The following is a 23651-nucleotide window of genomic DNA, read 5'->3' on the forward strand; positions in this document are numbered from 1 at the left end:
AGATGTACTCCTATCTATTGGGATTTTAGCCACCATATTTGCATAACCAACACAGTTATAATAATACACTTTTACCTCTGTAATTACCTATTATCCAAGCCTCTGCAGACTGCCCCTTATTTCAGTTCTTTTAAAGGACTTGCATTTTAGCCAATCAGTGATTACTCCTCTGTAAATTCACGTGCATGAGCTCAATGTTATCTATATGAAACAGATGAAATAATGCCCTCTAGTGGTGACAAAAAGTCAAAATGCATTTAGATTAGAGGCGGCCTTGACTTTCTAAGAAATTAGCATATGAACCTCCTATGTTTAACTTTCAACTGAGAATATCAAGAGAACAAAGCAAAATTGGTGATAAAAGTAAATTGGAAAGTTGTTTAAAATTACATGCCCTATTTGAATCATGAAAGTTTTCTTTGGACTAGACTGTCCCTTTAAGTTCCAGAAACCCAGAACATAATTATTTTGGTCCATATAGATTGCAAAATTATATAAGGGACTCCTAGAATGTTTAGTTGCACTATAACAAATCTACCATTGATATCTTTTTCAACATGTTTTACTTCATAAGATAATTTTTTACTTAACAGGACTGCAACCCCACTTCCTCCCTATGCTTTCGGTCGCGATAACCTCACCTACCCAGTTAATTTTCAGTTTATTGACTTCAGATAATAAAGTTTCTTGTAATAGCGCAATATCAGCTCTTAACTCTCTAAGCTGTTTAATGATTGCTTTCCTTTTTATAGGAGAAGTTACCCCCAACATTCCATGATATCATATTAAAACCATACATTAAAACTCCTAAAAATAAAAAAAAATAAAAACCACCTAGGTCAGTTACTGCCAAAAAAGGGGGAGAACAATGTAAATATACTTTCCATCATTGTGCTTGTTTAGAAAAATCCTGAGCTTCTCTCAAAGTAGAAAACATCTTTCATCCCTCTTTTGTGTTAACTTTAAGTTTAGCTGGATAAATTATATATATATATATATATATATATATATATATATATATATATATATATATATATATATATATATATATATATATATACATGACTAAGGGCCTATGGCAGGCCTGAAACATTGTATTTTTGTCTAAGACCCTAGCCTATGGAAAAATAAAGGTCTTTTAAACTACTGGCGGCTGGAACAACTTATTTCTTTGTTTAGAGTGTCTGCAGGATAAGGCAGATCCTGAGTTCCGTGCCCCACAAGCCACACATATCTGGTGCTGTTTTCTACATTTGCTTTGAGAAAAAAAAAGAAACTAAGTGTGGAAGTGGCAGTGAAAACACTGTAGAGGTGGTGAGCTCACTGTGAGTGTAGAAGAATGAAAGGTAAATAGTTATGGGGCCTTGGCTCGACAAAAGGGTAAGAGGTAGTAAAAAGTGAAAAACGTGAGAGTGAATTAGGAGGAATCAGATTTATCTTACAAAAATATTAGATGCAAAAATCGCTGTTATAATGGTTATCTGGAACAGTAAGAAGGAGTAGAAAACCTTGCTGTCGCTAGTAAAGTACAGAGAACTTCCTATAACAAAGATACAGCACTGAGTGATAACAAAATTTCACAGGTCAACAGAGATAACACTTTTTTCTTGCATTAGTGAAGTATAACTAAGAGGTTTCTTCACATTGCAACCCAGATAACCTTATCAATATTATAAAAATATACAGATGTACCTTAACAGCATGTAGACTGAGTCTTGATAAAGGCCTCGTTGTAGGCTGAAACGCGCAGACTTTTGTTGTGAACGACATACCAGCCCAAGTTTTTATTTTAAACGGTGAGCGCATTTCTTATTTTAGTAATTTATTTTGATTGTTTTGTGTAGTTTTTTTTTTCTCTACAGGTTCCCTATTATTTTTCTTGTACTGCACTTAGTCTACATACAGACATTCTTTACACTAAGACACTTTGGATTCGATTACCTCCCCGCACCATGGACACCATACCTGGATTTACTCTCTTGGGATTTTGTATACATTTCTATCCCAGATTTGCTTTTGGGACTTTTCTTCCCCTTCATCTAAGGGATTTTTACACATATTTTTTCTCGAGACTTACTCAGATTGGCCAATCTTGTATTAACTAATCGATTCAATTCGTGTTTGTCATCAATTCTTTTTATACCTTTTTTTTTTGCTATTTGTTTTATATAAAACCGTATCTGTTACCTTAGTACCTTGTCTTTTATAACCTTATCAATTGGTTCTTATGCATTAAATATTCACGATATAACAATATTCACTATATAACATTATTCAACGTTTTAGTTACTTTTTTTATCATTATTGTTGCATCATTGTATTTTTATGGCTACATCCTACACAGCGGCCACTTAATATTTTATCCACTCCACCTCACACGCATTGGTATTGCCCACCATATCTATTCCCTGAGTATACTTAAGCCTCATCTTGAGGCGCTCCTTCACTCCCATCTGTGCATTTGGACTTATAATATTACTTGCAACAGTGATTAAAGGTGCAAAAGCAAGTTCCTGTATAAGTCCAGAGAGGCAAAGGTATATGCTTTATTCTTTAGCCTTAGGATTGAGAGATTTCCTCTTGTATTTTATGGTAGCTTTTGCATGTAGTAGACTTTAGCAGATAATACAGAGGATAAGCTTTCCAGACCGGATTAATGTGTGTGCTTCAAAGGTTGAACACTTAGTGATCTCAGTAGCCAAATTTATGGCATCGACATAGCTGCTTATATTTGAAAAGTCCCCTTTTTTCTTTTCCTTCATGGTATTCCTATCATAAGAAACCACAGTGTTGGGAGATTATGTATTTAGTATTAAATAGTAGGCAGGGTATTGGGTTACTGGTATCTTCAATGGGGTAGATGGATTGAACAAGTGAAATCCAGGAGTCCTTAGCCGTGGCTATGGAAAAATGTGTCAACTTCATTAAGCAATCCCTCCCCAGACTCAGTGACCAGAGAACCCACTACGAAACCGGAAGAAAAAAAAAAACCCGCTGATCTCACCTATCCCTCTTCCAGAAGAGAAGTCTGCTGGAAAAAAAAAAAACACAGTCGGATCCTGGCTGTAGTCGAACAGCATCGGCATGAGTTGAAAAGTGAGAACTTTGGCGTGGTGCTCCACTTGCTTAAAGCATCAGATTGGGGGTAACTCCTGAGCTCAGCAGTGAAGGAGAGGAGATGGCCATGCCTCACACTACTCGCTATGAGCGGTGCAGAGTCTCCATGGCCCACCGCGGGAGAATCGAATGCTGCGTCTGCATGACGTGACGCTTGGGGGAAGTCCACATTAATGTCAATATCTATATATTAAGATGCAGTCAGGATAGAGAAGAAAAAAAAAGTTTACATAAGAAGGAATTTTGAAGAAAAAAAGAGGCAGGCTGCATTTAAGATGTTGGATTTATCCATTTATCATACACTTGGTGTAATAGCAATATTTTAGTAACCAATAACTGCACAGTATGCATGCAGAACAAGTTTCTTATTTCTTTCTAGGTTTTAAGAGTACACAAGATCCTTACTTGTTGGAATTGACTTCCTGGTCGCCAGAAGGAGGCAAAGACACACCACAACAAAGCATTAAGTATCTCCCCCACTTCCCTCTCTCTCCCAGTATTTATTTGTCAAGTAGAGGGCAAGGAGAGAAGAGGTATTCTAAAAGATTCTCTAATTACCCTCAGTGGATAGTTCCCAGAAGAGAGGGTTTTTATTCTACAGCTCGTACACTGTTATTCTTGTAAGTGAAGTTTGTGTATAGCAGGCTACTGGTGTCACTGGGAAGTTCCCAAAGCCTTCTCCTAATGCTGGCCGGATGAGTGTAATTCCCTCTATGGATCCAATATCTGTCAGTGACAGCACAAGATCATCTGCAATCTTCTGCAATGGTAAACTATGCAGTCTACATGAATGTGCCTCCTCCAATACTGTCCATGTGATTGTAATCCCCACCATGACTCCAACATCTGTCAGTGACTGCACAGTATTATCTGTAATCTGCTCCAGTGGTAAGCTATGCAGTGTACATGGATGGAGTGTTCCTCTGTGAGCAGACATTAAACATAACACTGACCTAGTCTAGTAGGTTCATTTGCTATGCCCTATTGTTCCTCATTATTAAGGAGGTTCCTTTATTACGGCACAGTCAGATTGGGTATGTTGTTTGCAGTAGGGGACTGTGTAAGGGGGAAACGTTTAGGTGTTTGATGCACTTATTAGACAACTTATTTTGAGGTAGTTTTAGCCAACTCACCGGTGCTCCGGTCATATGGCAAGTGATTGGTACACTGGGTAAGGGCAAGATAGTTGTAGAAACTCACAATTTCTTCCCTCTATTGAGGGGGTTAGATTGACTGTTGGATTACACATCACTGAAGATTTGTCACGTGCCCTGCCCCTTCCAACATGGCGGCAGAGAAGTGCGCAGCAAGCGGAGTTACAGTCCGGTGATTCAGGGCTTCTTGCCTTGCACTGCTTCTATGCTTAAGGAGGGGGGTAAAATGCTCTACCGTTGCTCCAGGCATTGGTTTTCTTACCACATGGCAGTATTTATGCAAAACAAATTAATTGGGAACCGTTAATCTTTATATAGTAGTACTATAAACTCAGATAAAATACAGGGGATTTTAATCTTTTAACATTCAGACTTCTATTATACTGGCACAGCCGGATTATGTGGGAATAATTGTTAGAAAAAATGTAATTGTTGTACATAAACCTATGGAGCAGTTTGGATTTTTAATCTTCAAGGTTAGCCAATTTCAGATTATACGTGTATGCATTTGTGATTGGCTGAGGGCTGTCATATGATACAGTGGGAGGAATTAGACATATCTTTGTCATTTTCTACTTGTTTGAAATTCAGACTAAGTACTGCTGTATTGGTTGTTATGCTGGTCTACTGCTTTGTGCTTCACTATACAATGTGATGGAACATCTTGGACTGGTTCTGCATGGATTAGACCCTTTGGAAGGTAGTCCTTAGGTTTTATTGTTCCTCCATTCTAGTATCCCGGGCAGAGGGGGATGTTGTCTTCGCCCTTCCCAGCTTAGTATTATTTGTATCTGTACAGTCTTATAGTCAAACTTCTTACCTTCTGTCTATGTGCTTCTAGTAGGCTATTTCAGAGGTTTTGGGAGCTTATCTGGGTCTTTTCCATCAATCGTTTGTGAAGGCAGAGGCCACATGACTGCAACTTGTTGTAAGCGATTAGGAGTAAAGACACCTTGTTTGCTTGAGGTTCTTGGATTGGTGTGAGGAGAGAGTGTAGCCCACAAACCACACTATTGGAGCCCAAAGAAGGAAGCTTTGCCAAGTGCTGGTAGCAGTTCTAGGTGTGTATGCCCCCCTGAAGACCAGATAAGCAGCAGATTCATTGTTATTGTACTTCCCTTTTGGACATAAAACAGTACTTTTAAGCAATCATATAACACTGGCCATTACAGTATCTTTGAGATAGTCATACTATACTCATTAGTTGGAATAAATTGTCTATTCTGTTTGATAAAAGCAGTTTTAAAATAAACTACTCTTTCCTTTCTAAGGTTGTTTCTTTTGAAAACATCAATAAGGAAATTGTTCTCCATTCTGTCTTTCCAGCTCCAAAAAAAATCTAAAGAGAGATTACTTCATAACTTGGATGTAGTAAGGGCCTTGATATTTTATCTTCATGCCTCTAAATAATTCAGCATTTCTTCTTCCTCCTTTAACCCATGCTCAGGTTCTCTCAAGGGACAGGAAGCTACTGCAATAACCTTGGCAGCTTCAGTTAAAGCTTTGATTTATAAAGCATTACCTAGTAGCGGGGGAAGTCTCCCCCTGAATGAATTACTGCTCATTCTATCAGAGCAGTCACTCACTACCTATTGGGCTTTTAGAAATACAGCTTCCTTTGAACAGATTTACAAAGCATCTACTTGATCATCTTTACATACCTTTAGCAAATTCTACAATTTTTACACATTTCCCTCTTCTGAGGCTGCTTTTGGTAGGAAAGTTCTGCAGGTCACAGTGCCTATTTAGTGCCTCTACTTGCCTTAACTGTTTTTCTGCCCTTTTTATGGTGGAATTCACAGCTGGTGTATTGGATGCCACACGTGATGGCTTCTGGATTCTCACCATCTTATGGAAAAAAAAACAAGGCTAGAATATTAACCTCATCCTGGAGATGATGTCCCTGGCTGGGTCTTATCTATTTTTGCAATCAGTTGTGTAAAGGTTAAAAGGGAAAAGACACATTTCAGGCAAGCCTGTCAATATTGTGTGACTGTGTTGAATAATATAGTTTGTGGCATGTGTAGATAAACTGTATGGATTCATCATCCAGCGATTATCTTACAGTCCAACTGAACTATTTCATGTGGATAATATATTGAATGTGAAGCATGAATGAAAGTTAAAAGCCACACATTTTTATTAACTGTCATCAGATAAAAATACAACAAAATGTAAACAATAAAATTAAGGGTTGACTTAGAGCCCAATAATCTAAAGCTCTTTGCTCAAGTGAGATGTTCTGAGAGGTCTTGTCAGTACTGTGAGGTCCCTCAAAGAATTTCAGAAATGCTAATTTTAGCTTGAAAGCTTTTTATTTAGCTATGAAGTTTTTGAGTATGAAGACAATATATTACAAAATGAGCATTGAAAAAAAATCTCAAAGATTTTGCATAATTTCTCTCCATCCCAGTGAGTTTTCTGAATCATCAAAGAAAAACGTGGGGTTTCCTGTCTTAAAGATAGAAGACTATGTGGATTAAACTGGCTACACATCATTTAGCCTTTCTGTATTGCCACAATCATATAAAGGGTCACCAAAATTAAAGATTATCAAAATCTTCCATTTTACTCTTCAGGTTCTAAAAAAGGACAGGACAGGTCCAAGTCAGGATAGTCACTAGATGAGCAAAGCAGCAATAAGTCAGAAGAGGGTAAGCAGTAAAGTACTCAGTAGGAAGGGAAGGATTCCATACATATTAGCAGACAAGAACTAAACATCACAGCAAAGAGATGTAGCAAAAGAATAGTTAAAAAAATAGTAGCCTGGTAGTCAGTCCACAAAACACAGTACAGGCAAGAATCAAGCAAGAAGCAAAAATCAGGATATGATCGGGGAAACAGAAAAGAAAAAAATGCCAGTACTACCAAAAATAATTACCAAACACAGAAACTGTGCCAACAAGATTTTTTTTTAATTTCCCCCAGGTCACAAATCACAGTACTCTTAACACAGGTCACTGTATCCTGAATCCCCATAGCCAGCAACTAAATGGGAGCCACAGCCATGCTATCCAGAGTGCACTTTTCCTTAGCTACCTCACTAATATTAGTGCTGCAGATCCTTACAGAAGAACATGCCAGGAGAGAGGCACGCCAAACCACTGGCCAGACTAGTCCACTTCTTAGCACTCTTGGATGAGCGCAGGAAGCAGAGCTGACATAGCCCCCTCCTTAAAAAAGACCTCCTTGTGCAAGATGGGCAAGGATAAGAGGGATGCTTCTGACCTCCTTACCACTTGGTAAGGTACTGCAACCATTCCCTGTGTATACAAGAATCCAGAATATTCTCTACTTCAAGTTCCTTCCACAGAAACAGATGGAGGAGGAGAAAATGGATTAGATAAACTGAGAATAATAGAAAACTGGCTGAATACAATAGTCAAATGGAAGACCCAGTCTTTCTGCAGCAGGATTAACAATTTGCATAATCTTGAAAGGACCTACAAACCCCAAGGCCAAATAAGGGGGAACAGAAGAACGAGACTTGTCTGCAAAAACTTTTGCTGTTGTTGAGCTCTTAGCAAAATCTTTGTTAATAACTTTAAATTCTTAGAAATAAGAACTCTTAAAATAGATGGAATATCTTGAAGAGCAGTGGGATGAAAACCATGAGATATCTTGATAGATTGATTAACTTGATTATTAAATGCAAACTAAGCCATAGAAAGCAAAAGAACCCGGTTTTTACTGTTCCAAAGTCTGACCGTTTATCTGTGGATGATATTATAAGATGTTAAGGCTTGAGCAAAAATGTTTATAAAACTGAGATGTAAATTGAGAGCCTCTATCTGACAAACAAATGTCACAGTAAAAGGATGAAGCAGAAGAATAATCAAAAGATTTGTTTCAAAGGTCTGTCACCATGTAATCAGTCCACGAAGCACAGTACAGGCAAGGCTGAGTATGAGGCAAGAAGCATAAACCAGGATACAAGCCAGGGTCAAGATCAGGGAAACAGGCCAGAAACAAGAATGCCAGAACTTCCATAAAGAATTAAAAAGCACAGAATTGATAGACTATATCATCTAGGTCCTCATCTCCCAACAGTGGTTTGGATTAAAAAAGGAGAGCAGTCTGTACAGCGAGGAGCGCAAATGCAATCACAAGTTTGCGTCATGTTTACAGCTAGAACCTGTGTTATAAGTCAGGTATTGCAACTTTGTGCGAGCAAACTTGTGGTAACTAATGCTCCCGGTACTGTTAATGATGAGCACATGTTATAAGCTAATTTTTAATCTTTGCACTTGAGCTATAATCTTTGCACTTGAGCTATAATCACATCAATGTTGGAAATATCTGGTAAAGTCATTGCGACTGTTTATAAAGGCCTTCAAAAACCACAATGCTGGCCTCTTTAAATAACACTATTTCAACACAATTTACAAAGAACACATGCCATTTTTAGATGTACTTCAAAGGACAGTGAATTGTATAATTAGTTTCCCCTTGATGTGTTAACTATGGCTTGTTTAAAATATATGGGGAGTTGCTCTTTTAGGTATTTTTTATATATAAAATAGCCATCCCTGCTATTAGAAATGACAACCTAATCAAATGGACTGAGCATGCGGGGGAGATTATTTCTATATTTACTCCAACTCCTCTTTTTCTCCAACATAGGTGTGTCCGGTCCACGGCGTCATCCTTACTTGTGGGATATTCTCTTCCCCAACAGGAAATGGCAAAGAGCCCAGCAAAGCTGGTCACATGATCCCTCCTAGGCTCCGCCTACCCCAGTCATTCTCTTTGCCGTTGTACAGGCAACATCTCCACGGAGATGGCTTAGAGTTTTTTAGTGTTTAACTGTAGTTTTTATTATTCAATCAAGAGTTTGTTATTTTGAAATAGTGCTGGTATGTACTATTTACTCAGAAACAGAAAAGAGATGAAGATTTCTGTTTGTATGAGGAAAATGATTTTAGCAACCGTCACTAAAATCCATGGCTGTTCCACACAGGACTGTTGAGAGCAATTAACTTCAGTTGGGGGAACAGTGTGCAGTCTCTTGCTGCTTGAGGTATGACACATTCTAACAAGACGATGTAATGCTGGAAGCTGTCATTTTCCCTATGGGATCCGGTAAGCCATGTTTATTACGATCGTAAATAAGGGCTTCACAAGGGCTTATTAAAACTGTAGACTTTTTCTGGGCTAAATCGATTCATTATTAACACATATTTAGCCTTGAGGAATCATTTTATCTGGGTATTTTGATATAATAATATCGGCAGGCACTGTTTTAGACACCTTATTCTTTAGGGGCTTTCCCAAAGCATAAGCAGAGCCTCATTTTCGCGCCGGTGTTGCGCACTTGTTTTTGAGAGGCATGGCATGCAGTCGCATGTGAGAGGAGCTCTGATACTTAGAAAAGACTTTCTGAAGGCGTCATTTGGTATCGTATTCCCCTTTGGGCTTGGTTGGGTCTCAGCAAAGCAGATACCAGGGACTGTAAAGGGGTTAAAGTTCAAAACGGCTCCGGTTCCGTTATTTTAAGGGTTAAAGCTTCCAAATTTGGTGTGCAATACTTTTAAGGCTTTAAGACACTGTGGTGAAAATTTGGTGAATTTTGAACAATTCCTTCATGTTTTTTCACAATTGCAGTAATAAAGTGTGTTCAGTTTAAAATTTAAAGTGACAGTAACGGTTTTATTTTAAAACGTTTTTTGTACTTTGTTATCAAGTTTATGCCTGTTTAACATGTCTGAACTACCAGATAGACTGTGTTCTGAATGTGGGGAAGCCAGAATTCCTATTCATTTAAATAAATGTGATTTATGTGATAATGACAATGATGCCCAAGATGATTCCTCAAGTGAGGGGAGTAAGCATGGTACTGCATCATTCCCTCCTTCGTCTACACGAGTCTTGCCCACTCAGGAGGCCCCTAGTACATCTAGCGCGCCAATACTCCTTACTATGCAACAATTAACGGCTGTAATGGATAATTCTGTCAAAAACATTTTAGCCAAAATGAACACTTATCAGCGTAAGCGCGGCTGCTCTGTTTTAGATACTGAAGAGCATGACGACGCTGATAATAATATTTCTGAAGGGCCCCTAACCCAGTCTGATGGGGCCAGGGAGGTTTTGTCTGAGGGAGAAATTACTGATTCAGGGAACATTTCTCAACAGGCTGAACCTGATGTGATTGCATTTAAATTTAAGTTGGAACATCTCCGCATTCTGCTTAAGGAGGTATTATCCACTCTGGATGATTGTGACAAGTTGGTCATCCCAGAGAAACTTTGTAAAATGGACAAGTTCCTAGAGGTGCCGGGGCTCCCAGAAGCTTTTCCTATACCCAAGCGGGTGGCGGACATTGTTAATAAAGAATGGGAAAGGCCCGGTATTCCTTTCGTCCCTCCCCCCATATTTAAAAAATTGTTTCCTATGGTCGACCCCAGAAAGGACTTATGGCAGACAGTCCCCAAGGTCGAGGGAGCGGTTTCCACTTTAAACAAACGCACCACTATACCCATAGAGGATAGTCGTGCTTTCAAAGATCCTATGGATAAAAAATTAGAAGGTTTGCTTAAAAAGATGTTTGTTCAGCAAGGTTACCTTCTACAACCAATTTCATGCATTGTCCCTGTCGCTACAGCCGCATGTTTCTGGTTCGATGATCTGATAAGAGCGGTCGATAGTGATTCTCCTCCTTTGGAGGAGATTATGGACAGAATCAATGCTCTCAAATTGGCTAATTCTTTCACCCTAGACGCCACTTTGCAATTGGCTAGGTTAGCGGCTAAGAATTCTGGGTTTGCTATTGTGGCGCGCAGAGCGCTTTGGTTGAAATCTTGGTCGGCTGATGCGTCTTCCAAGAACAAGCTACTTAACATTCCTTTCAAGGGGAAAACGCTGTTTGGCCCTGACTTGAAAGAGATTATCTCTGATATCACTGGGGGTAAGGGCCACGCCCTTCCTCAGGATCGGCCTTTCAAGGCAAAAAATAAACCTAATTTTCGTCCCTTTCGTAGAAGCGGACCAGCCCAAGGTGCTACGTCCTCTAAGCAAGAGGGTAATACTTCTCAAGCCAAGCCAGCTTGGAGACCAATGCAAGGCTGGAACAAGGGAAAGCAGGCCAAGAAACCTGCCACTGCTACCAAGACAGCATGAAAGGTTGGCCCCCGATCCGGGACCGGATCTGGTGGGGGGCAGACTCTCTCTCTTCGCTCAGGCTTGGGCAAGAGATGTTCTGGATCCTTGGGCGCTAGAAATAGTCTCCCAAGGTTATCTTCTGGAATTCAAGGGACTTCCCCCAAGGGGGAGGTTCCACAGGTCTCAGTTGTCTTCAGACCACATAAAAAGACAGGCATTCTTACATTGTGTAGAAGACCTGTTAAAAATGGGAGTGATTCATCCTGTTCCATTAAGAGAACAAGGGATGGGGTTCTACTCCAATCTGTTCATAGTTCCCAAAAAAGAGGGAACGTTCAGACCAATCTTAGATCTCAAGATCTTAAACAAGTTTCTCAAGGTTCCATCGTTCAAGATGGAAACCATTCGAACTATTCTTCCTTCCATCCAGGAAGGTCAATTCATGACCACGGTGGATTTAAAGGATGCGTATCTACATATTCCTATCCACAAGGAACATCATCGGTTCCTAAGGTTCGCATTCCTGGACAAACATTACCAGTTCGTGGCGCTTCCTTTCGGATTAGCCACTGCTCCAAGGATTTTCACAAAGGTACTAGGGTCCCTTCTAGCTGTGCTAAGACCAAGGGGCATTGCTGTAGTACCTTACTTGGACGACATTCTGATTCAAGCGTCGTCCCTTCCTCAAGCAAAGGCTCACACGGACATTGTCCTGGCCTTTCTCAGATCTCACGGATGGAAAGTGAACGTGGAAAAGAGTTCTCTATCCCCGTCAACAAGGGTTCCCTTCTTGGGAACAATAATAGACTCCTTAGAAATGAGGATTTTTCTGACAGAGGCCAGAAAAACAAAGCTTCTAGACTCTTGTCGGATACTTCAAGAGGACCAGAGACTCACTCCGTTGGTGGCTGTCCCTGGACAACCTGTCACAAGGGATGACATTCCGCAGACCAGAGTGGGTCATTGTCACGACCGACGCCAGTCTGATGGGCTGGGGCGCGGTCTGGGGATCCCTGAAAGCTCAGGGTCTTTGGTCTCGGGAAGAATCTCTTCTACCGATAAATATTCTGGAACTGAGAGCGATATTCAATGCTCTCAAGGCTTGGCCTCAGCTAGCGAGGGCCAAGTTCATACGGTTTCAATCAGACAACATGACAACTGTTGCGTACATCAACCATCAGGGGGGAACAAGGAGTTCCCTAGCGATGGAAGAAGTGACCAAAATCATTCTATGGGCGGAGTCTCACTCCTGCCACCTGTCTGCTATCCACATCCCAGGAGTGGAAAATTGGGAAGCGGATTTTCTGAGTCGTCAGACATTGCATCCGGGGGAGTGGGAACTCCATCCGGAAATCTTTGCCCAAGTCACTCAGCTGTGGGGCATTCCAGACATGGATCTGATGGCCTCTCGTCAGAACTTCAAAGTTCCTTGCTACGGGTCCAGATCCAGGGATCCCAAGGCGGCTCTAGTGGATGCACTAGTAGCACCTTGGACCTTCAAACTAGCTTATGTGTTCCCGCCGTTTCCTCTCATCCCCAGGCTGGTAGCCAGGATCAATCAGGAGAGGGCGTCGGTGATCTTGATAGCTCCTGCGTGGCCACGCAGGACTTGGTATGCAGATCTGGTGAATATGTCATCGGCTCCACCTTGGAAGCTACCTTTGAGACGAGACCTTCTTGTTCAGGGTCCGTTCGAACATCCGAATCTGGTTTCACTCCAGCTGACTGCTTGGAGATTGAACGCTTGATTTTATCGAAGCGAGGGTTCTCAGATTCTGTTATTGATACTCTTGTTCAGGCCAGAAAGCCTGTAACTAGAAAGATTTACCACAAAATTTGGAAAAAATATATCTGTTGGTGTGAATCTAAAGGATTCTCTTGGGACAAGGTTAAGATTCCTAGGATTCTATCCTTCCTTCAAGAAGGATTGGAAAAAGGATTATCTGCAAGTTCCCTGAAGGGACAGATTTCTGCCTTGTCGGTGTTACTTCACAAAAAACTGGCTGCTGTGCCAGATGTTCAAGCCTTTGTTCAGGCTCTGGTTAGAATTAAGCCTGTTTACAAACCTTTGACTCCTCCTTGGAGTCTCAATTTAGTTCTTTCAGTTCTTCAGGGGGTTCCGTTTGAACCCTTGCATTCCGTTGATATTAAGTTATTATCTTGGAAAGTTTTGTTTTTAGTTGCAATTTCTTCTGCTAGAAGAGTTTCAGAATTATCTGCTCTGCAGTGTTCTCCTCCTTATCTGGTGTTCCATGCAGATAAGGTGGTTTTACGTACTAAACCTGGTTTTCTTCCAAAAGTTGTTTCTAACAAAAACATTAACCAGGAGATTATCGTACCTTCTCTGTGTCCGAAACCAGTTTCAAAGAAGGAACGTTTGTTGCACAATTTGGATGTTGTTCGCGCTCTAAAATTCTATTTAGATGCTACAAAGGATTTTAGACAAACATCTTCCTTGTTTGTTGTTTATTCTGGTAAAAGGAGAGGTCAAAAAGCAACTTCTACCTCTCTCTCTTTTTGGATTAAAAGCATCATCAGATTGGCTTACGAGACTGCCGGACGGCAGCCTCCCGAAAGAATCACAGCTCATTCCACTAGGGCTGTGGCTTCCACATGGGCCTTCAAGAACGAGGCTTCTGTTGATCAGATATGTAGGGCAGCGACTTGGTCTTCACTGCACACTTTTACCAAATTTTACAAGTTTGATACTTTTGCTTCTTCTGAGGCTATTTTTGGGAGAAAGGTTTTGCAAGCCGTGGTGCCTTCCATTTAGGTGACCTGATTTGCTCCCTCCCTTCATCCGTGTCCTAAAGCTTTGGTATTGGTTCCCACAAGTAAGGATGACGCCGTGGACCGGACACACCTATGTTGGAGAAAACAGAATTTATGTTTACCTGATAAATTACTTTCTCCAACGGTGTGTCCGGTCCACGGCCCGCCCTGGTTTTTTTAATCAGGTCTGATAATTTATTTTCTTTAACTACAGTCACCACGGTACCATATGGTTTCTCCTATGCAAATATTCCTCCTTAACGTCGGTCGAATGACTGGGGTAGGCGGAGCCTAGGAGGGATCATGTGACCAGCTTTGCTGGGCTCTTTGCCATTTCCTGTTGGGGAAGAGAATATCCCACAAGTAAGGATGACGCCGTGGACCGGACACACCGTTGGAGAAAGTAATTTATCAGGTAAACATAAATTCTGTTTTTTTCTTATATACACAGTGACACCAGCACGTAGGGCCTGATTATAAGAGATTATCCTGCTTGGAGAGAAATTGTAGTGCAGACTTCACAAGGGGTGAACTCACTAACTACTAAAAGGATGGAACCATCCAGCATTGCAAGATCTCTCACAAGTTTCTAGCCAGGCAAATTTTGCTATCCATGTCTAAGGAGTGTTTTCTGCATGTGAAGGAGACACAAGCTCAGTGAAGTATAGCACTTCATGATATGAGAATTTTGTTACAATTACACTTAGTGCTTTGTATTTTATATTAATTTACAGATTGGTTCCTGTCCGTATTATTACATTTAAGATTTGCACTTTCTCTTTTATATTACAAATTCTGATGTTTTCAAAGTTCATGTGTTACTTTAACAGATTAGGATCATACTTTGTATATTTCTGTGCCCCAAGGCAGAACATAGAGTGATCTGAGATGTCATCGCAGAAAATGCAGCCTGTCTGCAGAAAGACAGGAACTGTTAGCACTTTAACTTTTCAGTGCTGCTCCACATTAGGCTGTTCTTTTTAAACAGAGCTGTTCTCTGGCTGCATTGTATAAGTTTTCCTTAACACAGTGCATCCAGAGCAAAGTGCTGTTTGAAGACAACAGTCAAATATGCAGTAGTGCTGCAAAGCAGCAGTGCATTGATTGTTGTCTGGCTCTGAGATTTTTGCAAGCTCGTTTCCTAGCTTTTCACAGTCTGCAAAACTGTTTTCCTCTGAATGTAAGAAGTTTGTATGAGCAATGCACCTTTTTTATTACTACATTTCTATATTAGACTAAGAGAAAAGGAAACAAATTAATTCAAGAGACATTTTACAATTACTTTTTTTGTCTGCAGCTAATTTGCAATGCAATTTTCAACTACTGCACTAGATTATACAACTTTAAATATTGCTTTATTCTCCAGTTAACCAACACATTGCATTTCATCTGGTGCTTTAGTGTAACCGACAAATTTACAATTTTATTTTATTTAAAAATGACCTGCAGAAAAAAATTCACTAAAAAAAAAAATCTCATTGCAGAAAGGGAAAAAAAGTTCTGTCTCTGGGTTTCTGTGTATATTTTACAAATTGCCTTGCTTTTTGTATTTGCTCCATTGTAACCTAAATTTGGCAGCTTCAGAAAGTGGGAGGGACAGATGGAGTTCCCTGTGTTATACAGGGGAGTTACCAGAGTACGTCTGAAGCTCTCTCACAGTTCTTGTGAAATGCTGTAAGCAGTTTACACAAGCTGGTCTCACTGAATTATCTCGCCAACTGTATGCAGGTGAGGTTTGCTCAAAATTCATAATACACTTATTTAACTGAAAGAAAATTAATCTATATTAAACTAGAGCCAAATGCAAGTAAAATTGTAGTGAAAACATTTCAGTTTAATTTGTATTGGCTACAAACTGAGACTGTATATCAGCCCCAGGTGTGCTTTTGTTAACTTCTATCCCCTTTGAAATTCTGTATCCCAGAGAGCTGCATTACTTTCTAAAGAACGTATCTCTCATCTCTCTGGGACTTCCAGATTCCGCCTCCTTTCATACAGAATTCAGTGAGTTCAGCCCCTGTGAAGCCTGCACTTATTTTTATATCCAAACTAGAGAATGTTTGATTATCAGACCCATAGAAAGCAATAAAGCTCTCTGGGAAACTGAAGCTGTGGGTTTTTCAGTTTTATTTTAAATACTGTATAAGCAATACAAAGTACAATCTAATTTGTAATGATAGTCATACAATGTATAATCCTAATTGGTTAAAGTTACACAGAAACTGTCAACGCATAATACAAAAATTGAAAATCACAATCCTAAATACACTGCTGTATACAGAATCTATATTTATTCAATTTCAAAATACAAAGCGCAAAGTTTAAATGTAAAACCCCCCACAAAATACAACCCAAACTAAACTCAAAACTTAGAAGCTCATTACTCAAAATGTTAGAATTTGGTAAAATTATGCAAAGAAGACTTAGTAGCTGCCTTACATATTTGGTCAACTGGTACCTCATTCTAAAAAAAAACATAACTTATGCTTACCTGTTAAATTCATTTTTTTCATGGTGGTGAGAGTCCATGATCTATTACTCCTTTGAATTACTCTTTCCAAACCCCAAGATTTCTATAAAATACCTCCCACCTCACCAGTACCTCAGTCTAACATATAGCTCAGCACAATGAGGAAGGAAAAGTAATGAGAGCCAACACAATAGGAGCAGGGAAAAGAGATCTGCACACAAAATGAAAAAAAGCCCAGAAATAAAACAACGTAGAGTCTTGTGGACTCTCACCACCATGAAAAAATAAATTTATCAGGTAAGCATAAGTTATGTTTTCTTTCATAGATGTGGGCAGAGTCCATGATCCAGTACTCCTGGGAACTGATACCCAAGCAGTGGGGTCCATGAGTAGTAACAGAAAAGGGTGTGATCTAAAAACATCTTTCGTCACTGAGAAACTAAATTCACAACCCTAATAGATCATTAAAAAAGGCAATAAATAAACAACAGGCAAAAATAAATAAATCTCAAAAAACAAGAAGCAAGAACATTAAAACGGTAGAAAAATATGCAAAAAAGACCAAATGGCTGACTAGCAAAAATTAATCCACTGATAAAGCATTTTAAAAACACAAGAAGTGGCAACTGGTCTGAAATAATGAGCAGAAAGCTATCTAGGTGGAGGCTGACCTGCCTCCAAAAATCTATATGAATCAAAAGCTTCAACCAATAAACCAAAGAAGCAGCAGAACTTATCTGAAATATAACAGCAAAGGAACTAGATTGAGTATATTGACGGACCAAGAGGCAGAGGCAAAGGACAAATCCCTGGGATCTTCATGGCAAGGCTTGTGACTAAATCCCCACTAGTGAAATATGTCACAATTCTTCAAATACATCCCTTTGACAAACACTGTACTCTGATGGGAAACAGCCTCAACTCGATCTGAGAACCCCTCTCTCAGGAATCAAATGCACAAGACTAAGATACTGGTGAGGTGGGAGTGGTTTTATAGAGTTCTTGGGGTTTGGGTTTTTTTACCCCCTCTTAGTGGTAGGAAAGAGTAATTGCCATGAGTAATAGATTGTGCACCTGTATGAAAGAAAAACCAAGAAGTAGCAACTGACCTGGTAGAATGAGCAGTAATCCATTTAGATGGAGGTTATCCCACCTATAAGTAAGCTTGTTAAATCAAGAGTTTCAATTAAGAAGCCAAAGAAATAGTGTTAGCTTTCCGCCCTCTCTTAGAACCTAAAAAACAAAGTAGTACTTTAATGCCATTATAACATTCAAATTGTGAAGAAACATTTCTGAAAAAGTCTTAGGATTAGGACAGAAAGAAGGAACAACAATTTCTCAAATTAATATTGTCTGAGGACACAATCTTAGGCAACAAATATAATTTGGATCTTAAAAACCACCTTATACTGATGAAAAATAAGAATTGGAAAAGCACAATAAAGAGCAGATAAATCAGAAACTCTCCTAGCAGAATAAATAGCAAAAAAGGTATATAAAAAAAAAAACTTCCAAGAAAGCAGCTTAATATCCATGATGGAGTTCTGTCCTTTTTCTACCTCATCTACTATGTTACTATTTATGTAATTAAATAACCTATCGCTTAATAGAGTGCCTATATATAATAATAAAAACGACTTACCTATAATCACTCATATACTGGAAAAAAACAGCAGAAAGCCAAGACAGTGTTGAAACATATCAGCAGAGGATTTGGAATTGTATATCTATGATCCAACAGGAGGAGGCAAAGGATAGGTCCCCACGACACCTGTGGAAGGCTTGTGACTAATTCCCATGAGGTGAAAAAAGGTTACTACCCATACTCTCAATACATCCCTCCATCAAACACTGCACCCTGATGGAAAATGGGCCTCAACTCAGTCTGAAAACCCCTCTAACTGAAGAATAACATGCACATCTTCATTCTTCCTCCTGCAAAGGCAAAGACAAGACTGGTTTACCAGTGAGGTGGGAGGGGTTTTATAGAGCTCTTGGGGTTTGGGAATCTTTGCCTCCTACTAGTGGCAGGGAAGAGTAATTCCCAGGAGTGATGGATCGTAGACTCCTGTATGAAAGAAATAGCAATTTTTGATGACATGGAAAAATAAGGTATTTCACTAAATTAGTATTGAGTGGTGACAAAGAAAATAATCTGACCAAACTTATTTTTTGTGATTCTTTTATTGATTAGTTTAAGAGAAAAAAGTAAGCTTAAGTTTTCATTGTACCCATACACTGTATTGTTTTTGTACTGGGCCACACTACTTATATATAATTAGTTAGGTGAATATACTTTTTGTTCAATAAAGACAGGTACTAAAGTAATTACATGCAGATAATCATTGCTTTTATTACTTAAAAAAAATGGTACTAGAAGCTAAACCAAAATTAAGGGACTTAAAGTACTAACTGTGTAATTAGTCATATTAGAGTACCACTTACACAGTCTCGCACAAAACCTCATACTCAAATTAACTGATTATGCCTATTTAAAAATTACCAAAAAGATAATTATATATTGGAAAATAACTAACTATTTTTATTTTTTCCAATAGATCATTACCAGGAAGGTCCTAATGAAGGAGAGCGTGCAGATGTTTCTTTCAGTCTCTTTCAAGATCAAGGGAGCCCTGGAAGAAATAAATCATTTCCATATTCTGAATGTGGAGATTTTTTTATCCAGCAATCAAGTCATATCACTTATTGGCATATGCATACAGGAGATACATTATTTAAATGTTCTGAATGTGGTAAATGTTTTACCCGTAAATCACGTCTTTCTGTTCATCAGAAAATACATACAGGAGTGAAAGCATTTTCATGTTCTGATTGTGGGAAATGTTTTAATCGTCAATCAAATCTTGTAAGACACCAGGTAATTCATACAGGAGAGAAATCATTTTCATGTTCTGAATGTGGAAAATGTTTTAACCGACAATCAAATCTTATTACTCATCAGAAAATTCATACAGGAGAGCGAGCATTTTCTTGTTCTCTTTGTATGAAATATTTTACCAGGCAATCAAGTCTCATTAGACACTTGAAAATTCATACAGGAGAAAAACCATATTCATGTTCTGACTGTGGGAAATGTTTTTTCAGTAAATCCGATCTTAGTAAGCACCAGAAAATTCATACAGGGGAGAAAACATATTCATGTTCCGAATGTGGAAAATGTTTTACTCAGCAGTCGCACGTTATTAGCCATCAGAAAACACATACAAGAGAGAAAGCATATTCATGTTCTGAATGTGGGAAATGTTTTACCCTTCAATCAAGTCTAATTAGACACCAAAAGAATCATACTGAAGAAAAAACATTTTCATTTTTTAAATGTGGGAATTGTTTTAGTTGGCAACCAAATAATATCACCCATCAGGGTGTCGAGGCAGCATTTTCATGTTCTGAATGTGGAAATGTTTTCACTACATCCAGAACGGAGTAAATACAAAAGAACATATAGCAGATTATGACTTTTATCTGTGGCACATGTTACGTTGGTGAGCTCCCTGCGTCCATGTTTGAGAAACAAAAACACAATTTGTATAGATCATCTCTAAAGCCAAAATCAATGTTAAATACCATAGTTGGTAGATACTTTCTTTGGCAGTCAGGTGCCAAGTTGTTGACCATCTTCCATCATCTTGCTGAGCTCAGTGATGCTGGTTTATTACTGTGTCTCAGGGATGTATGTTGGTTCCTGATTGATCCAAAGCAATATTGTGTTATTGTTGATGAAAGATACACACTAAATATACTCCTATATTTTCCTGATTAAAACTCACTTCTCAAGAATGTTTTGCCTAGTGTAAATTTTATTTTCACTGATGTCTGACCTGTTTGTACTGAAGGTTCTTAATGCTCTATGTATTTGACACACATATGCATTACAGCCCCTGCAAATTGCCGGAGTCTCTTTGCTAAATCTAGATTAAGGGTTTACAAACCTGTCCTCGGGCCTCCCTAACAGGCCATATTTTCAGGATATCTGAACTGGAGCACAGGTGAAATAATCAGCTGATTAGTCAACATGGTTATTAATATGCTCTCACCTAAGGTAATACTGAAAAGCTGGCCTTTTAGGGAGGCCTGAGGACAGATTTGAAAACCCTTGATGTCCAGAAATTCCATACAATGCTGACACCACCTTCCTCTAGCTATACCTGATACAATATTTACTACGTGACCATAGCTCCTTCCTTCAACTAGCTTTGGCTCTGTTTGCAATATTTTGTAGGGTTTGCAGCACAGTGAGTCTTATAAATTAAACATATAATAGACAGCACATCAGACAGAAAAGTTAATTGCTGTTTATCTAATCCTGGCTCCTTTAGTTAATGGTGAATGAATCAGGCATCAATATAGGTTGCTCAGAAAGGCGAAAATGCAGAACTAAAGCAACAAATCAAGAGCCAGGTGGTGTTCCTTTTCTATCGTTTCTAGCTCCTCATTTCCAGACTTGATCAAACCCATTGTTATGGTCACACCTTTAGAAGGGTATTCATGAGGCCTGCCTCAGATTGCTTCATCACCCCAGACAGCTTGTAGACCCTACATCTTGGATATTTTCATTAATGCTTTCTTTATGTTTTATTCTACTAGAGAAGTTGATAGATTCCTTCTGAATTGTGAGAGGCTTTGAAACCTCTGTAATGCAAACAAGAACTACTTGTTTGTATTAATGGAACCAGTCAAGCCAAAACAAAAGTAATAATGTAAGGACAATAAAGCTGACAACTTTTAAAATGATTGCGTTCATAAAGGATCAAGAACCAATCACTCTGGTTGAAGTTTTTATCTTCCAGCTACATTGAGACCTAGAGCACAATTCCTAAAAGGTCTCTCAACTTGAAGTAAAATATTTTTGAAGGCCTCACAAGGGCAAAACTCACCAACTTCTTTTAACCCCTTAAGGATCATGCTTCCATGCTTATATGACACAAGCAATTTTGGCATTTTTGCTCACTATTGGTTTTACCTTAATTGTCTGCTCTCTTGTAAAGTGCACCCATACATTCTATACACCCTTTTTAACAGACAAACAGCCCTTTCTAGTGATACCCTACTTTATTGATTTATTTTATAATGTATACAAACATATTTTGATTTGGAAAGTTTAACAATGACATTTTAAGTAAACAACAGAAAAACATCAGTAATGGCCCAAGGTTATTGAGCAAATATTTTGCTAAATATTTATTTATATTTATATTTGTAAAATTAGAGAGACCCCCTTCAATTTTTTTTCTCATTAATTTTTATTACTTTAAATATAAAAAGTTACATTTGTAGTGAAAACATTACAGCAAGGGTATTAAAACGTACAGGTCACCCTTTATGGTTATAGCAACACCACATATACAAATTGTAAGTATAGCAGAACAAACATATTTCAAGGGCACAGTGTTATAAAATGCAAAAAGATAAGATTTGAAGTGTTCATGAGGGTGCTGCAACAATTGTGAATAAAGTAAGAAAAATAGACCTTCCTTGTGAGATTGTGACAATAAAAACCAAGTTAAGGGAGGAACAAAAGAAGAAGAAGGGAGAAGGAAGAAAAAGAGAAGCAAATATTTCTAATTCCCTGTTTGTCAGCAGAAATTCTAGGTGTTCGGAAAGAGTGTAGATATGGCTACTTACTCATTACTAATTGGCAGTCGGATTCCATGAAGGTTAATATTCAGAAACCCAATCAGCCCAAGTCAATTCAAACAAAGTAAAATTATTATTAATATAGAATGCATGTCTTTCCATGTTATAGATATAATTAACAGTATTTATTACGAAAAGCCCAGTACTGGGAAGTATCACTTTTCCAGGATCTGGCAATGTCCCATAAAATCTTTAGTTTGGGGCATGCCCACCAGACATGAAGAGATTCCCCCACCATTCCACATTGTCTCCAGAATAAAGGGGAAATAATATTGTTCATTTTAAAGAGTCTAAGGGGGATGAGATACCAGTGTGTTAAGATTTTGTAGTACGTTGCATATAGAGTAACACAATAGAGGGCCTTCGTTATGTTAATAAACTTCCACCAGGTCTTTAGTGGTATAGTTAGGTTCAATAGGTGTTCTCCGTTGAGTAAGGGGGGTAGCTTTAATGTTTGGGACAGCACCTCCCATAATGCTGTAATGAAAAGATAAGGGTTTGTAAAGTATTTTCCCTGTACACCACCTACCTTCCCATATCGTTTTACTGCTAATTAATGTGGAATCGAAGTCCCAACTATGTAGGAGCTGTAGGCGAGTATGATAAAATATTAAAATGGTTGGTAGGGGAGATTCCACACAGCTAATGTTAAGTATTGGCCTTGAGAAGCCAGGTCTGAGACAATAGAAACACCAATTTGAGACCACATGTTAGGATGAGATTCGGGGGGGGGGGGGCAGTAAGTAAGCCCTTGATAGAAAGGATAGGGGAAGGATGGGGTGCAACATTGGGATAATGTCGGAACTTATTACACATACCTAAACATTCTAATATTATAACATTAGGTATACCTAAATTTCTCTGACAATGGGGGAGGATCCAAATCAGCCAAGAAAAGGTTGTGAGGTAGGGTAGCCTGTTCAATATCCTTTAGACATGTGCACAGCAAAAATATTTGTTTTGTTTCATTTTCATTACTTAAATAAATAATTTTGTTTCTGCAAATTAGTTATGTTAAGTGAAATAAATAATTTCGTATTGGAATATTAGTTATGTTAAGTTAAATAGTTTTTCGGATCCATTCGTTCTTTCGGATCCATTCATTATTTCGGATCCATTCTTTATTCATATTCATTATTCTATTCTAGAGTTTAGAATAGAATAATGAATATGAATAAAGAATGGGTCCAAAATAACGAATGAATCCGAAAAATGATTTAACGTAACATAAGGAATATGCTGAAACAAAATTATCTAAACCGCCGTCCCCCCATATCGCCAAAACTAAATAAAAATCTATTAACCTCTAAACCGCCGTCCTCCCACATCGCCAACACTAAATAAACCTATTAACCTTTTAAACGCATTACCAAAAAAAAGCT

The 23651-nt window shown here is 38.7% G+C and overlaps 1 protein-coding gene across 2 annotated transcripts in view; it reads left to right on the forward strand.

Moving 5' to 3' along the window:
- Window positions 1-20412, forward strand: part of LOC128666136 (gastrula zinc finger protein XlCGF17.1-like) — a 190812-nt gene extending 170400 nt beyond the window's left edge. For both annotated transcript variants that reach the window (XM_053720562.1, XM_053720561.1), the window contains one exon: window positions 19173-20412. In XM_053720562.1, the coding sequence (XP_053576537.1) occupies window positions 19173-20062 (890 nt within the window). In that variant the 3' untranslated portion in view covers window positions 20063-20412. The remainder of the gene's footprint in view (window positions 1-19172) is intronic.
- The last annotated feature ends 3239 nt before the right edge of the window (window positions 20413-23651 follow it).

The sequence above is a fragment of the Bombina bombina genome, chromosome 7 (genome assembly GCF_027579735.1).
Source record: "Bombina bombina isolate aBomBom1 chromosome 7, aBomBom1.pri, whole genome shotgun sequence".
In the NCBI taxonomy this organism is placed as follows: Eukaryota; Metazoa; Chordata; class Amphibia; order Anura; family Bombinatoridae; genus Bombina; species Bombina bombina.